This window comes from Panulirus ornatus, chromosome 20 (assembly GCF_036320965.1).
Source record: "Panulirus ornatus isolate Po-2019 chromosome 20, ASM3632096v1, whole genome shotgun sequence".
Classification (NCBI taxonomy): Eukaryota; Metazoa; Arthropoda; class Malacostraca; order Decapoda; family Palinuridae; genus Panulirus; species Panulirus ornatus.
Window position 1 is genome coordinate 41,979,430 of NC_092243.1, and position 18,577 is coordinate 41,998,006.

The 18,577-nt window shown below is 40.3% G+C and overlaps 1 protein-coding gene across 1 annotated transcript in view; it reads left to right on the top strand.

Moving 5' to 3' along the window:
- Positions 1–18,577, top strand: part of Mekk1 (mitogen-activated protein kinase kinase kinase 4) — a 1,037,736-nt gene that overhangs the window by 498,376 nt on the left and 520,783 nt on the right. Inside the window, exon 17 of the mRNA XM_071674802.1 lies at positions 15,478–15,693. Within this exon, the coding sequence (XP_071530903.1) occupies positions 15,478–15,693 (216 nt within the window). The remainder of the gene's footprint in view (positions 1–15,477; positions 15,694–18,577) is intronic.

Below are 18,577 nucleotides of genomic sequence, written 5' to 3' on the forward strand. Positions count from 1 at the left end.
AAGAAGAGGCATAAAATTAGTAAGAGGAGCATCAGGGGGTGAAGAAATGTTAGTCATTCAAGGTGGAGTTAGAGGAGAAACAGGAATCAGAGAGAGTTGCTTTGTGTAAGTGAGAGACAACTGTAGTACCTTAAGAATGGAAAAGTGAAGGAAAGGTAAAGCGATAGAAATTGTTCAAGATGCCATTAGCTAAATACCAGAAAAACCCATCAGTGGATGTCAAGGAGAGGTTATTGCACTTTTTTTTGATAAAGGAATGCTTTGCCTCTTAGACATTGTGTTTGCGGTGATTATGGGTAGTGATAAAAGCTGAATGGGAGCCAGAAGAAGGAGAGTTTTTCCAAGCCTGATATGCCTGAATGGCCTCAGAACAGTAACGGTTGAACCAAGGATTGGATGAAGAGGTCATCTTGGAGGAAGAGGGGATGAATGCATCCATCCCCACAAGAATAACCTCTGCTATGCATTTGGCAGAGACAGAAGCATCTCCACATAAGAGACATTGATTTACCCAATTAAAGTCAGGGCAGATTAGAAATCATCCTACCTCGTTCCATGATTCCACACAAGACTAGCCGAGATTTTTGGTTGTGAACATGTTGAAAAAAGAGCAGGCAAAATTAATGTCTGATTATTTCTTTTTGGAGGCAATAGTGGATACTTGAGATAAGTTTGCAAAAAGAAGAAATAACATACATGGGAAGGGCGTGGTGAATAAGTTCAAGCTTGGGGAGGTGGCCCCTCTCCAGAGATACTAGGTAACATTAAGGGCATTGCAGTGGAATTTATTAAAAAAGGGGGTGACTGTATTGTTGACTGGTTGGTAAGGTTATTTAACGTATGTATGATTCATGGTGAGGTGCCTGAGGATTGGCGGAATGCTTGCATAGTGCCATTGTACAAAGGCAAAGGGGATAAGAGTGAGTGCTCAAATTACAGAGGTATAAGTTTGTTGAGTATTCCTGGTAGATTATATGGGAGGGTATTGGTTGAGAGGGTGAAGGCATGTACAGAGCATCAGATTGGGGAAGAGCAGTGTGGTTTCAGAAGTGGTAGAGGATGTGTGGATCAGGTGTTTGCTTTGAAGAATGTATGCGAGAAATACTTAGAAAAACAAATGGATTTGTATGTAGCATTTATGGATCTGGAGAAGGCATATGATAGAGTTGATAGAGAGGCTGTGTGAAAGGTATTAAGAATATATGGTGTGGGAGGCAAGTTGTTAGAAGCAGTGAAAAGTTTTTATCGAGGATGTAAGGCATGTGTATGTGTAGGAAGAGAGGAAAGTGATTGGTTCTCAGTGAATGTAGGTTTGCGGCAGGGGTGTGTGATGGCTCCATGGTTGTTTAATTTGTTTATGGATGGGGTTGTTAGGGAGGTGAATGGAAGAGTTTTGGAAAGAGGGGCAAGTATGCAGTCTGTTGTGGATGAGAGAGCTTGGGAAGTGAGTCAGTTGTTGTTCGCTGATGATACAGCGCTGGTGGCTGATTCATGTAAGAAACTGCAGAAGCTGGTGACTGAGTTTGGTAAAGTGTGTGAAAGAAGAAAGTTAAGAGTAAATGTGAATAAGAGCAAGGTTATTAGGTACAGTAGGGTTGAGGGTCAAGTCAATTGGGAGGTAAGTTTGAATGGAGAAAAACTGGAGGAAGTGAAGTGTTTTAGATATCTGGGAGTGGATCTGGCAGCGGATGGAACCATGGAAGCGGAAGTGAATCATAGGGTGGGAGAGGGGGCAAAAATTCTGGGAGCCTTGAAGAATGTTTGGAAGTCGAGAACATTATCTCGGAAAGCAAAAATGGGTATGTTTGAAGGAATAGTGGTTCCAACAATGTTGTATGGTTGCGAGGCGTGGGCTATGGATAGAGTTGTGCGCAGGAAGGTGAATGTGCTGGAAATGAGATGTTTGAGGACAATGTGTGGTGTGAGGTGGTTTGATCGAGTAAGTAATGTAAGGGTGAGAGAGATGTGTGGAAATAAAAAGAGTGTGGTTGAGAGAGCAGAAGAGGGTGTTTTGAAATGGTTTTGTCACATGGAGAGAATGAGTGAGGAAAGATTGACCAAGAGCTTATATGTGTCAGAGGTGGAGGGAACGAGGAGAAGTGGGAGACCAAATTGGAGGTGGAAAGATGGAGTGAAAAAGATTTTGAGTGATCGGGGCCTGAACATGCAGGAGGGTGAAAGGCGTGCAAGGAATAGAGTGAATTGGAACGATGTGGTATACCGGGGTCGACGTGCTGTCAGTGGATTGAACCAGGGCATGTGAAGCGTCTAGGGTAAACCATGCAAAGCGTGTGGGGCCTGGATGTGGAAAGGGGGCTGTGGTTTCGGTGCATTAATACATGACAGCTAGAGACTGAGTGTGAACGAATGGGGCCTTTGGTGTTTTTTCCTAGCGCTACCTCGCACACATGAGGGGGGAGGGCATTGTTATTCCATGTGTGGTGAGGTGGCAATGGGAACAAATAAAGGCAGACAGTATGAATTATGTACATGTGTATATATGTATAAGTCTGTGTGTGTATATATATGTGTACATTGAGATGTATAGGTATGTATATTGTGCATGTGTGGTCATGTATGTATATACATGTGTATGTGGGCGGGTTGGGCCATTCTTTCGTCTGTTTCCTTGCGCTACCTCGCTAACACGGGAGACAGCGACAAAGCAAAATAATAAAAAAATAAATTGAGGGGAGAATGGCAAAGAGTGACAAGGGGATTAGAGGAGGAATGGAAAGTGTTCATGGAAGCAGTGCTCCGTATGTGGGCAAAGTATGTGTTATGTGGAGGGTAGGATGTAGATAGATGAGTAAGCATAATGGGTGGTAAAATGAGGAATTTGGATTGACGGTGAAACAGGAAAGGGAGGTGTGTGATCAGTATCTGCCAGAAGAGAATGCAGTTAATTTGGGAAAGTCTAAGAGAAAAGGGGCTGGAAGTTGAAAAAGAGGGCCTTAGAGAGATGAGGAATGAGAGTAGGAATGAACTTCAGAGAGAATAACAGAATTTTTTTGGAAGTAGGTGAATAGCATGAGGATATAAGAGTACCAGTGTGGATGAGTGTATAGAGCAGATACAGAAGTGGTAATATACAGAAATTTGAAAAGGAGATAGAGTAAGTATTTTGAATGCATTGCTATATCAAGAGAAATTGTATGAGAAAGAAACTGGGATGCTTTGTGGTAACCAATGCTACTAAATGCAGTGAGTTTTTACTGATAGAGTTAGATGTGTGTTTGGGTTGGAAGCAAGGAGAGGCCGTATGGTTTTCACTGAAGATGAGTCTTCATCTTGGATATGTGATGTTACTATAGGTGTTTAATTTCGATGCGATGGTAAGGGAGATACTTGCAAAGATATTGGAATAAGGAATAGTTCTGCAATATGCTGGAAGTGATAGTGTTGGTGGTGGTAAGGGAGGGGGAGCACTGGAGGTAAATCATTTGTTGTTTGCAGGTGACACAGTTCTAGTGGCAAACCACAAAGGCTAGGCATGTTAGAGAGAGAGCATGGCCCCTAAGGGAAACAGTCTTGCTGCCTCTCCTTCTTTCCAATGGATTATGGCAATGCTATCAAGGACTTATTTTCACTTTTTTTTTTTGTACTTTTATAGGGATTTGCTGAAAGTAAGTTAAACTAGGACAGCAATGAGCTCATGAGAAAACCAAATTGCATCTTGTGTTTTTTGTTATATTGATAAATAGAGAATAAGGGTTTTTTCTTTACATTTGAAATAGGATTAAATGGAATTTGATACAAAGAAGAGTTCATGCCTGGGCCTCTTAATGATCCCAGACCCAAGGCCGCAGAACACCTCTAGTCACCAGGCCTGCCAGAGGCTGGTGACAGAGATTGGGAAAAAGTGTGAAAGAAGAAAGTTAAAAGTTATTATGAAAAAGTAAGGTAATGAAGTACATATTGGGATGTGACAGGCCTTTGAGAGAGATTAAAAAGGAAAGACACAGGTAGTTGAATGCAACTGAGGGGAAGTGGAGGGCTTTAGGTATCTGGGAGTGGATATGACAGTAGAGTGAACCTCTTGTTCTTGCTGATGCTGCCACTCCTGTTGTTCATGCTGATGCTGCCACTCATGTTGTTCCTGCTGATGCTGCTGCTCATGTTGTTCCTACTGATACTGCCGCTCACCTTGTGAGCTGAAGTTACTCCCAACATGGAAAAGAGGAAACATCCTGGTTGTGTGATGGAGTGTATAGAAGGAATGATGTCTTTTCTTATAGGCAAAGGTGGGTATGTTTGAAGATATAGTAGTTTCACCAGTGTGTTTAGGATGTTTATCTTAAGCCATGCAGCATAGGATAGGAATAATGTGAATGTGCATGCCTGAAAATGCATAAGGGAGAAATATTGTCTGAAGCAGTGTTATTTAGTGAGAAACAACAATGCCATACACTTTAGTAATGAGTTTACTCTGATAGAGAGGGCTGAACAGGTGGCATCAAAAATGGTTTGTGCATCATGTGGAGAGGATGAGTGAAGAGAGACTGACAGAGATGATTCATATGTCAGAAGTAGAGGCAGCAACAGAGAGTGGGATGCCAAGGAGGAGATGGATGAATGGATTAGGAAAGGCTTTTGGGTATTGGGACATCACTATTCAAAAGGGTAAAAGGTGTGTATTGGATGAAAAGAGTTGAAACAGTGTGGTATATGGAGGGAAACCTGTAGTTTATGATTTGAAACTCCTTGTGAAGTGATCAAGCTATATCTTGAAATAGTCTATGGGGTTTGGCTTTTTGGTGTTAGACGTTGGTTTTAGTATATTACATGTAACAGAGAAGACTGGATATGTGCAAATGGAGCTGTTGTTCATTTGTTTCAGACGCTACCTTTCAAAGGTAGAAAAGGCAATGAGATGGAGATAAAAAACTTATAATTTTTATGCTTGTCCACCATCTCTCACACTAGCAAGATAGTGCCAGGAGCAGATGAAGAATTGGCCTCAATCACTCATAAGCAGTCTGTAGCTGTCATGTACTGTATAGTGCACCAAAACCAAAGCACACTAACCACATCCAGGCCCCAGTACATAATGGGAAGAAGTGCTTAATGGAGTTAATATTATATAATCTTCCAAATCATTACAACAATCAGACCAAATATACAATGATATATGAGGGAACAGTCAGAATGGTACATGACAGTGTAAAACACTCACATCTTAGAGATATAAAGGATTGGTAATGAAATGTGGGATTTCAGTTATAGTGATAGACTGGGGAATTTGGATTCTCATGATGATGAGGAGTTGTGGTGACACAAGTTTTAGAATGTATACAAGAAAATTTTGCTTACCAACATGTCATCGAACACACTAGTATAAGAGGGACTGATTATTCCTGTTGTTAGACCTTATCTCCAAATATATATATCCCTGGGGATAGGGAAGAAAGAATACTTCCCATGCATTCTTCACGTGTCGTACAAGGCGACTAAAGCGGACAGGAGCGTGGGTCTAGAAACCCTCCCCTCCTTGTGTTTTAACTTTCTAAAAGGGGAAACAGAAGAAGAGTCACGCGGGGAGTGCTCATCCTCCTCAAAGGCTCAGACTGGGGTGTCTAAATGTGTATGGATGTAACCAAGATGAGAAAAATGGAGAGTTAGGTAGTATGCTTGAGGAAAGGAACCTGGATGTTCTGGCTCTGAGTGAAATGAAGCTCAAGGGTAAAGGGGAAGAGTGGTTTGGGAATGTCTTGGGAGTAAAGTCAGGGGTTGGTGAGAGGACAAGAGCAAGGGAAGGAGTAGCACTACTCCTGAAACAGGAGTGATGGAAGTATGTGATATAGTGTAAGAAAGTAAACTCTAGATTGATATGGGTAAAACTGAAAGTGGATGGAGAGAGATGGGTGCTTATTGGTGCATATGCACCTGGGCATGAGAAGAAAGATCATGAGAGGCAAGTGTTTTGGGAGCAGCTGAGTGAGTGTGTTAGTAGTTTTGATGCACGTGACTGGGTTATAGTGATGGGTGAATTGAATGCAAAGGTGAGTAATGTGGCAGTTGAGGGAATAATTGGTGTACATGGGGTGTTCAGTGTTGTAAATGGAAATGGTGAAGAGCTTGTAGATTTGTGCGCTGAAAGAAGACTGATGATTGGGAATACCTGGCTTAAAAAGAGGGATATATATAGATATATGTATGTAAGTAGGAGAGATGGCCAGAGAGCATTATTGGATTATATTCTAATTAATAGGCGCGTGAAAGAGAGACTTTTGGATGTTATTGTGCTGAGAGGTGCAACTAGAGGGATGTCCGATCATTATCCTGTGGAGGTGAAGGTGAAGATTTGTAGAGGTTTTCAGAAAAGAAGAGAGAATGTTGGGGTAAAGAGAGTGGTGAGAGTAAGTGAGCTTGGGAAGGATACTTGTGTGAGGAAGTACCAGGAGAGACTGAGTACAGAATGGAAAAAGGTGAGAACAAGGGACGTAAGGGGAGTGGGGGAGGTACGGGATGTATTTAGAGAAGTAGTGATGGCTTGCACAAAAGATGCTTGTGGCATGAGAAGCGTGGGAGGTTGGCAGATTAGAAGGGGTAGTGAGTGGTGGGATGAAGGAGTAAGATTATTAGTGAAAGAGAAGAGAGAGGCATTTGGACGATTTTTGCAGGGAAATCATGCAAATGAGTGGGAGATGTATAAAAGAAAGAGGCAGGAGGTCAAGAGAATGGTGCAGAGGTGAAAAAGAGGGCAAATGACAGTTGAGGTGAGAGAGTTTCATTAGATTTTAGGGAGAATAAAAAGATATTTTGGAAGGAGGTAAATAAAGTGCATAAGACAAGGGAACAAATGGGAACTTCAGTAAAGGGGGCTAATGGGGGGGTGATAACAAGTAGTGGTGATGTAAGAAGGAGATGGAGTGAGTATTTTGAAGGTTTGTTGAATATGTTTGATGATAGAGTGGCAGATATAGCGTGTTTTGGTCGAGGTGGTGTGCAAAGTGAGAGAGTTAAGGAGAATGATTTGGTAAACAGAGAAGAGGTAATAAAAGCTTTGTGGAAGATGAAAGCCAGCAAGGCAGCGGGTTTGGATGGTATTGCAGTGGAATTTCTTAAAAAAGGGGGTGACTATGTTGTTGACTGGTTGGTAAGGTTATTTAATGTATGTATGACTCATGGTGAGGTGCCTGAGGATTGGCGGAATGCTTGCATAGTGCCATTGTACAGAGGCAAAGGGGATAAAGGTGAGTGCTCAAATTACAGACATATAAGTATGTTGAGTATTCCTGGTAAATTATATGGGAGGGTATTGATTGAGAGGGTGAAGGCATGTACAGAGCATCAGATTGGGGAAGAGCACTGTGGTTTCAGAAGTGGTAGAGGATGTGTGGATCAGGTGTTTGCTTTGAAGAATGTATGTGAGAAATACTTAGAAAAGCAAATGGATTTGTATGTAACATTTATGGATCTGGATAAGGCATATGATAGAGTTGATAGAGATGCTCTGTGGAAGGTATTAAGAATATATGGTGTGGGAGGCAAGTTATTAGAAGCAGTGAAAAGTTTTTATCGAGGATGTAAGTCATGTGTACGATTAGGAAGAGAGGAAAATGAATGGTTGTATGTGAATGTCGGTTTGCGACAGGGGTGTGTGATGTCTCCATGGTTGTTTAATAATGTTTATGGATGGGATTGTTAAGGAGGTGAATGCAAGAGTTTTGGAGAGAGGGGCAAGTAGGCTGTCTGTTGTGGATGAGAGACTATGGAAAGTGAGTCAGTTGTTGTTCGCTGATGATACAGCGCTGGTGGCTGATTCGTGTGAGAAACTGCAGAAGCTGGTGACTGAGTTTGGTAAAGTGTGTGAAAGAAGAAAGCTGAGAGTAAATGTGAATAAGAGCAAGGTTATTAGGTACAGTAGAGTTGAGGTACAAGTCAGTTGGGAGGTAAGTTTGAATGGAGAAAAACTGGAGTAACTGAAGTGTTTTTGATATCTGGGAGTGGATTTGGCAGCGGATGGAATGAATGGAGAAAAACTGGAGGAAGAGAAGTGTTTTAGATATCTGGGAGTGATTTGGCTGCGGATGGAACCATGGAAGCAGAAGTGAGTCATTGGGTGGGGGAAGGGGTGAAAGTTCTGGGAGCATTGAAAAATGTGTGGAAGGCAAGAACTTTATCTCGGAAAGCAAAAATGGGTATGTTTGAAGGAATAGTGGTTCCGACAATGTTATATGGTTGCGAGGCATGGGCTATAGATAGAGCTGCGCAGAGGAGGGTGGATGTGCTGGAAATGAGATGTTTGAGGACAATATGTGGTGTGAGGTGGTTTGATCGAGTAGGTAATGAAAGGGTAAGAGAGATGTGTGGTAATAAAGAGAGTGTGGTGAGAGAGGAAAAGATTGTGTTTTGAAATGGGTTGGTCACGTGGAGAGAATGAGTGAGGAAAGATTGACAAAGAGGATGTATGTGTCAGAGTTGGAGGGAATAAGGAGAAGTGGGAGACCAAATTGGAGGTGGAAATATGGAGTGAAAAAGATTTTAAGCGATCGGGGCCTAAACATACAGGAGGGTGAAAGGGGTGCAAAGAATAGAGTGAATTGGAACAATGTGGTATACCGGGGTCGACATGCTGTCGGTGGATTGAACTAGGGCATGTGAAGTATCTGAGGTAAACCATGGAAAGTTCTGTGGGGCCTGGATGTGGAAAGGGAGCTGTGGTTTCGGTGCATTATACATGACAGCAGACTGAGTGTGAACGAATGGGGCCTTTATTGTCTTTTCCTAGTGCTACCTCACGCACATGCGGGGGGAGGGGGTTGTCATTTTCATGTGTGGCGGGGTGGCGACAGGAATGAGTAAGGGCAGACTATGAATTATGTATATGTGTATATATGTATATGTCTGTGTGTGTATATATATATGTATACATTGAGATGTATAGGTGTGTGTGTGTGTGTGTATGCATATTTATATACATATGTATGTGGTAGGTTGGGCCATTCTTTCGTCTGTTTCCTTGCGCTACCTCACAAACGCGGGAGACAGCGACAAAGTAAAAGAAAAAAAAAATTAAGAATGTTGTTTAAGATACACCATTTGAATTAACTGATCATATAATGCTCAAAATTGAGTATGTGATAATGAAGGACATTGAAAAAGCAAGTGAGACTACATAAAAAAGAGATATGATACTGGAAGCAACACATATATCAACAATTTCTGTGGTAACATAGATTGGGAAATGCAGTCCAGCCAGGACCTAGGGTTTCATAGTGAGAGGCTAGATGTCAAAGAGCAAAAGAGCTTTGAAATGTTCGGTGAAGAAGATATAGATGGTTGTCCATTCAACCAGGTATAAGAGAGCACAGAAGGAGTACAGGAAGATAAGAAAGGAGGAATAAAGAAATTTTGAAAAGAATATTATGTGCAAGGTAGGAGCAAGTCAAAAATTGATCCTTAAATTCATCAAGAGTCTGTTGTCAGACATAAAAGTAGCTAGTCAGGCTGAGATTCAGAGGGAAGAATTGTGCAGGAGGATGTAAATATATATGAGGAGATGAATGAAAATTTCAAAAGAATGTTTTTACTCTGGAAGACATTGATTCCCCAACACCAGCGAGATGGAACGGGTAGGAGATTTTAGAAAACACTCATATATATAGAAAAGCCATTAACTGAATGGTAAATGGTCTTGACCCAAACAAGGCTTAAGGTTCTGATGAAATTTTATCACATATGCTGAAGATGTGTGCAGTATGCTAGATAAACTTCATGAAATAATGTTCAGGATGTCACTGAAGAGACAAAGTGCCATGGGAAAGGAAAAGGGCAGACATCTTGCCTATCAATAAGAAAGCTCACTGAGGAGTATGTAGTATGTAAGGTTCAGTAAAGATCATTAGAGAGCAAATGAATGACTTTCTACAGAGGAAAAATTACTTGAAAAAGAAAAAAAGTGAAAAAGAGAACAGTTTTTAGAACAGTTTTATTGTTTAAAAAATCCTATTTGATTTCTCTGAGAGAGTGTGCTCTATCTTAGACATAAGGGAAGGTTAGTCAGATTGTTTGTATCTGAACTGCTAGAAAGCTTTTGACATTGTACTGCATGGGAGGCTGATTAAGCATCTAGATCACCTGGTAGGAATAAGGGAGGAAACTCCTTCTGTTGATAGGGGACTGTCTCAGTGGAAGGGAACAAAAGGCACATATGAAAGGAGCTTTCTTGAATTGGATTGAGGTGACCAATGGAGTTCTGTTCTGGGACTTTTACTCTTCTTGATGTATGTAGATGACTTACCTAAAGGTATGGACTCCTACTTGAATATGTTTGCATGTGATATAAAGGTCATAAGAGAACTGAAAAGCAAGGAAGATTGCATCAGCTTACAGTGGAACTTAAACATTGGTTTGATACATGGTTAATGAAATTCATTTGGGGAAATGGAAGGTAATGAAGATGGGACAAAGTGTAAGACCTCATTATCATTTTTATTTATCAGGAAATAAGCTTCAGGATTCTGTTTGTGAGAAGGACTTGGGAGTTGACATATTCCTAACCTGTTGGCAGTCCCACAATAGGAGAACAGATAAGGAGACAAACTGTCTTCTGGCAAATGTTAGAATAGCTTTCACTTGCTTGGATAATGAAGTATTCAGCAATCTGTTCTTATCCTGTGTACATGTGTACATATTCATACTTGCCTGCCTTGATCCATTCTTGGTGCTACCCTGCCCAAGAAGAAACAGCATCGCTACCCCCTACTTCAACAAGGTAGCGCCAGGAAAAAACAAAAAAGCCACATTCGTTCACACTCAGTCTCTAGCTGTCATGTGTAATGCACCGAAACCACAGCTCCTTATCCACATTCAGGCCTTACTGACCTTTCCGTGGTTTACCCCAGAGGTTTCACATGCCCTGGCTCAATCCATTGACAGCATGTTAACCCTGATATACGACATTGTTCCAATTCATCCTGTTCCTTGCACACCTCCCACCCTTCAGTATGTTCAGGCCCTGATCACTCAAAATCTTTTTCACTCCATCCTTCCACCTTCAATTTGGTCTCCTGCTTCTTGTTCCCTCTACCTCTGACATATATCCTCTTTGTCAATCTTTCCTCACTCATTCTCTCCATATGTCCAAACTATTTCAACACACCCTCTTCTGCTCTCTCAACCACACTCTTTATTTCCACACATCTCTCTTACCCTTTCATTACTTACTTGATCAAACCACCTCACACCGCATATTGTCCTTAAACATTTCATTTCCAACACATCCACCCTCCTCCATACAACCCTATCTATAGCCCATGCTTTGCAACCATACAATATTATTGGAACTACTTTTCCTTCAAACACACCTATTTTTGCTCTTTGAGGTGGTGTTCTCTCCTTCCTCACATTCTTCATCGCTCCCTGAACCTTCGCCCCCTCTCCCACCTTGTGACGTACTTCTGCTTCCATGGTTCCATTCACTACAAAGTCCACTCCCTGATATCTAACACATTTCACTTCATCCAATTTTTCTCCATTCAAACTTACATCCCAATTAACTTGTCCATCACCCTTTCTGAACCTAATAACTTTGCTCTGCTTCACATTCACTCACAATTTTCTCCTTTCACACACTTTACCAAACTCCGTCACCAACTTTTGCAGTTTCTCACCCGAATTAGCCACTAGAGCTGTACCAATGGCGAACAACAACTGACTCACTTTCCAGGCCCTCTCATCCCCAACAGACTGCATACTCACCCATCTCTCCAAAACCCTTGCATTTACCTCCCTAACCTCCCCATCCATAAACAAATTAAACATCCATGGGGACATTACTCACCCATGATGCAGACCGACATTCACTGGGAACCAGTCACTCTCCTTTCTTCTTACTCGTACACATGCCTTACTTCCTTGATAAAAACTTTTCACTGCTTCTAGCAGCTTACTATCCACACCATATACTCTTAACGCCTTCCAGAAAGCATCTCTATCATCCCTATAATATGCCTTCTCCAGATCTATAAATGCTACATACAAATCCATCTGTTTTTCTAAGTATTTCTCATACACATTCTTCAAAGCTAACACCTGATCCACACATCCTCTACCACTTCTGAAACCACATTGTTCCTCCCCAATCTGATGATCTGTATATGCCTTCGCCTTGTCAATCAATACCCTTCCATATAATTTCCCAGGAATACTCAACAAACTTATGTCTCTTTAGTTTGAACACTCGCTTTTATCCCCTTTGCCTTTGTACAGCGGCACTGTGCATGCATTCTGCTAATCATGAGGCACTTTACCATGATCCATACATACATTGAATATCCTTACCAACCAATCAACAACACAGTCACCCCCTATCTTATTAAATTCGACTGTAATACCAACCTTTCTGTCATTTCCCTGGGCTGCTTCAGATTCTCAGGTTCAGCCCATTGTCAGCTTGTCACCCCCCTACATACGTCATCATTCCTTCAGTCCATCCTTCCACCTCCTCCTTGGTTTCCCCCTTTGCCATATTTCCTCCTCTTTGTCATCCTTTCCTTATGTCCAAACCATTTTAGCACCCTTCTCAATTGTCTTACTTACTTCTCTTACAACCACACCTCTCTTTTATCTCATTGTATCACATTCAATTAATCCTCCTCACACCACAGATTGTCTTTAAACATTTTACTTCTAGTAACATTCATCCTCTTCTCTTCTTTTTCATCTAGGTCCTACCTCATACATTCATAGAACACCATCAAACATACCCATCTTTGCCCTCACAGATAGTGACTCTTTTCACACATACCTCAGTTCACCTAGTACCTTCACCCCTGTACCCACTCATTGACTTACTTCAGCTCATGTTGTTCCATGCTGCCACGTCCATTTTCTGGTGTTGAAAACATGCCAGTTTCTCCAAGCTCTCTCCATTCAGACTCTCCAACAAATTTGTCTTTTACTACTGCTAAAGTTAATAACCTTGGTTTGAATCTCAATTACTTTCAGCTTTCTCCTTTCAGACACTTCCAAATTTAGAAACTGCTTTTGTAGATCTGCCACCAGTACTGTGTAATCAGTAAACTTTTAATTCCTGACTTTTTCTCATGCACCCCCCTTACCACTCCATCCATGAACAGATTGGACAGCCATGGTGACATCACACAGCCTTGCTGCAGACCAACCATCCCCTGGAAGCACTCATTTTCTCTCTTCGTACTGAACTTATGCCTTAATGTTTTTATTAAAACTCTTCACTGCATTTAGCAACCTCCCTCCCCCCCCCATCATAGATGTATAACCCTCCACAAGGCATATCTGTCAACTGTAAATAACGTTTTCTCTAGATCCATAAATACCACAGACAATTTTTTTTCTGTTTGATCACTGCTTCCTGTGTTAGCATGCTCGCACCAGGAATGGGCAAAAGGAAGCATTCACTCAGTCATTCTTTAGCTGTCAGATGTAATGCACCAGAACCATAGCTACCTATCCACAACCAGGCCCACAGACCTTCCCATGATTTCCACCGACCACTTCACAAGTCCTGGTTCAGTCCATTGACAGCACATCAACCCATGTATACCACAGTGTTTCAGTTCACTCTATCCCATGCATTCCTTTCTTCCTCCTGCATGTTTAGGCCCTAAGCACTCAAGATTATTTTTTTTCTTTACTCCATTCTCCCATCTCCGGTTTAGTGCCCCCCCCCCTATTTCCTTGTTCCCTCTACTTTTGACATATATATCTTTTTTGTTAACCTTCCTTACTCACTGTCTCCATATGTCCAGAACATTTCAGCACACACTCTTCAGCTTCCTCAACCACACTCCTTTTATGTACCACACCTTTCTCTTATATGTCTACCACTCACTCAATCCAGCCACCTCACATCTCATATTATTCTCAAACATTTTATTTCCAACACATCCATCCTCTTCTGCACAGCCTGATCTATAACCCTATGCCTCACATCCACATAATATTCTTAGACTACTGTACTTTCAAACACCTATTTTTGCCCCTCCCAGATAATGATCTCTCTTTCCATACATTTTCAGTTCTTCCAGAACTCATCCCCTCACCTTTCATATGACTTTCTTCTGCTTCCAAGGCTCCATTTGCTCCCATGTCCACTCCTAGGTATCTAAAACACTCCAGTTCGGACACTTTTCCTCCGTTCACTCTCACACCTCATTGAATCTGTCCCTTTTCTCTTCTAAACGTAATAACCTTACTTTTATTCACTCCTACTCTCAATTGCCTACTTCACATACTTCCAAACTCAGTCAACATCTTCTGTACTTTCTCATTCAAATCTACCACCATTGCTGTGTTGTCAGCAGACAACAACTGACTCATTTCCAAGACAGCCCTCTCATCCCCATCAGACTGCATACTTGCCCATCTCTCCAAGACTATTGCATTTACCTCCCTCACTACCTCATTACACACCATTGCTACAAACCAACTTTCTCTTGGAACTATTCACTCTCCTTTCTTCGTACTCATACACATAAAAACTTCTCAGTCCTTTTTGCAGCTCTTCTACCACACCATATGTAATAAGAACATTTTACATCATAAATGTGCTTAGATAATGTTTTATTGTCTTAATTTCTTTATTTTCATGCCTTTGGATAGAATTTCTCTTCCTTACAAACTTATGTCCAGTTATGTAAAAGTTTGGAAAAACAGATTTCATCTAATGGTCATCTTTTCAGGAACATATATACTCTGTTAATTCTCCCCTGTATGGGGACAGGAGAGAAATAATACTATCCCTCTATATCCTGCTTGTTATAGAAGGCTACTACAAGAAGAAGAAGCAGGTTTTAGAAATGTCTTCATATTAAAGTTCTCTCTAAAATTAGGCACTGAAGAAGCCAAACAAGGATTTTTCCAGAATACTTAGTAATATGTTCATTATGTTATCCTGCTAAAGTAGAAATGTTAAGCTGGTTTATATAAGATACGGTACTTAATTACTCCTGCCTCAGGATTCCCTTATATGGGGCTTCCAGTTGTGTTTAAGCACATTTGATTGAGGAGCTCTGTCAACTGATTGTTTTGAGGCAGTAATACACTCACAGGTGGTACCAGACTCTTCTTGCAAGTGGGTACAAGGTTAGAGAGAAGTCACCTTCAGTGAGGCAGGATCCTTGTCATTAGTTAGATAGGAGTTCAGCCTTGTTAAGGGCCTCTGTGTTCAAAAGGAGTCCATCCTTTCCTTGTAGCTGCAGGAGGCCCATGAAAGGAGTTCTGGTGTTACATAAGGTAATGATAATGCATTCACATTTTATTAGGTGTGTTTTTGTTTGAATTTTCATCCAAGCTGTCCATAACAACTGCACCTCCACACTTAGATTGTTAACATTTCTAATAGTATGGATACAAGTCTAACATATTCAGAACTTATTCTGTTGTGTGGATTATTCTTCAAGTTATTTTGAATTTTAAAGTTGCTTACTTTTAATTGATGTTTGTGTATATGAGGATTTTTTTTCTAGAGCCTCATGTTTTATTTTTCAGTACCACAAAGAAGTTACTCGACTAGTCACTGGTCACCACCATGCTGATGTTCCTCCTCTGTTAGTTGGCCTGGCCAGAATGTGGATGAAGTTTATCCAGTCTCATTACTCACAAGGGAAAGGTAGTAAACCTCGATGGGCAAATGCTGGACTAGAATTCATTGTGTTTGTATGTGATCCACACAATACAAAGCACCTCTCAGAAGATGACTTTCAGGTTAGAACCTCTTTAGCTTTCTTTTTTTTGTTAACTCAAAATCAGTTATTTATATTAGCTACGTTGTTGAATATTTCTCTGATCATTGCATAAGATTCAGTTTACATAACTATTTTTGTATGTCAGCTGTGTAATATCTGTATCATCGTGATTGGAAAGTCCATTAGACTTTTTTGTTCCATAACTGTTAAGTATCAGCCCTGGTAAAGAAATAATGGTTCTGGATGAATTTTGATAAAGGGAAATAAGTTCAGTAAAAATGATGGCCTGAAAGGTAAAGTTGGGAGTAGACTTGCAAGGGAGAAAAATTCGATTGACATTGAAAACTTTGGTACAGAGAGAGCTAAGTGTGATTATGCAAGAAGCCTGCATGATGGAGTAACTATGGTATAAAAATATGAAGCTAAACTGAATTTTTTGTTTGTTGGGATAGATAGGAATAAGAGCAGTAGAAGTTGATAATTTATATAGTAAAGTTTGATTGGGAGGATAGAAAAAGAATAAAGATGTGAAAAGATTATGATGTGGGAAACCAGTATAAAGGCTATTAGATAAATAGTCTTTATGTACATATATGAATATTACTTTGTTGCAAATGGACCTATAAAACAAGTTGAAATCAACATCCTTGCAAGAATTGAGAAACACTTTACAAGTAAAACTGAAAGGCTGAGAGAAATGGATGCATTTCTATTAGTGCTCACAAGTTTGTTGATTTCAGCTTGTGCATTAAAGCAACATTCAGTGTTTTTTCTTTTTTATTGAATCAGCATTCTTTGTTCCCTCCAACTTAGATAATCTTCTATCCATCAAAAGAATTATTCCCTAGTTCTACCTGTTGATCCAGCTACTTAATTAGTCTCCTGTGTGGTACAATGTAACATGCTTCCTTGTAGACCAGATACAAACAGTCCACTCAGCCTTCCCTTTTCTATGGGACTGAGCTTGCTTTCTCAAAGAACTCTAAGAAGTTCGTTACATGTGACCACCTATCCCTAAAACCACACTGTTTTTCACTGTGGAAATTTCTCCTCCATAGAAAGTCATCCACTTTCAATATTCTTTTCTATAACCTTACGTACCACATTCGTTAGTAAGACCAGTTTGTTGTTCAGTACCTGTTCCAGTCTCCTTTCTTTTATTTAGGTATGAAGTTTGCTCATTTCCATTCCCTCAGCACTTTGCCCCTCTCAAGTGTAATCTTGAACTGTAATTTATGTGGTTTATCTAGCATACCCATATACATTTTTTGTACATATGGTGAACTTTCATGAGGACCATGGGCCTTGTGTAGGTCTTTTATGTATTGTTGATATCTTTTTTAGACATCTCAGTGATTTCGAAAATCTCCTCTCAATTCTGTGTCACTGGTGTTTGGGTTACAGTGTCTTCCACTGCGAAAACACTTTTGAACTTGTTATTCAGTTCCCCATATATACATGCAATATATGCTTAAATAATCCTGTATAATTTTTCACTATGAATACTTTAGCCTGATTAGCTGCTCCTTAACTGAAAACTGATTCCAGATGAATTTATGGAAAAATTTTGGATTTTCTTTGTTCCTCCTTTCTTATCCTTCTATCCTTATTTTGTACTCTCCTATACATTGCAAATGCTGGCTGGCTGGAGTTGCACGTAAACAGTAATAAACAGTATGAAATCTCAACAAGAATTTTGATTTTGAACTGATGGGCCACAAGATGAAGGATACCTCCTGTGTAAGGGATCTAGGGGTAACTGTCTCAAACAAGTTCAATTTATCCTGGCATTTTAACAAAGCTGCCCAGAAAGCAAATAAGATGTTAGGCTTTATTAACAGACACTGCATACAAAAATAAGGATATAGCATTGCCACTATACTTAAGTCTAGTTAGACCCCACCTCATTGATGCAGTGCAGTTCTGGGTCCCCACGTTACAAAGGATATTCTTAAATATGGAGTGCAATGAATAGCAACTAAGTTGATTTCTTCCTTGCATAACAAACCATATGAGGATAGACTGTGAGATTTGAATTTGTTCTTTCTAAACATGTGGCTGCTCCAAGGAAAAATAATGGATTAGTTTAGAACGCTTAAAGGATTCAACAATGTCAGTATGGAAAACTCTTTTACTTTCATAACATTGCTTCCAATGAGAGGAAATGGACTAAACCCAAGACATCCCCAAGTAAATGATGATTGCACAAAACATTTCATTATCTCTCTGAACATGTTGTGAGCAACACATTTAATGTGTTCAAAATTAGGTTTAATCATCTCGTGTCTCTCCTCGGTACTGAATTATTCTTTTATCCAGTCATTATAATGTAGTGGTATGGTATGCTACCTTCTTAACTGCTAATCCTTAGTCATGCTGGGTAACATATCAACATTGGTTAACCCATGTAGCCTCCACATCAGGAGTGATATATTTATGGTAAATGTCAAGGCTGGAGCTCAAAGATTTTCCATATTATTGTTTTTATTAGAAAAAGTGAAGGGGTGCATGTCTGTTGTGATAAGATGCATGACATTCACATTTTTGCCTTGCCTGTAAAATTTTCTTTCAAAGTGTTCTTTCTGTTTCCCACACAGTATGTTGCTGAGGGAGTGGAGGCTGGGGGGAGAGCCTTTGCTTTGGCATCCTTTTTCTTCTGCTTTTGAGGATTCCATTTTTTCAGTGTTAAGACTGTACCTTGCTTAGACCTTTGGTCTGTTTCATTTGTGTATCTATGTCACTCTATACACTTATCTTTGCCATTACACATCTCAAAGCTCCTTTGCTTTATGACATCCATTATTAAACTGCTCCTTATTCTTTCTTACTTTCCTCTCTGTAACTGAGGCTAAAGGTACCCATGCCTTTACTCATTCACTGTAAACTTCACAAAACCTTCATTT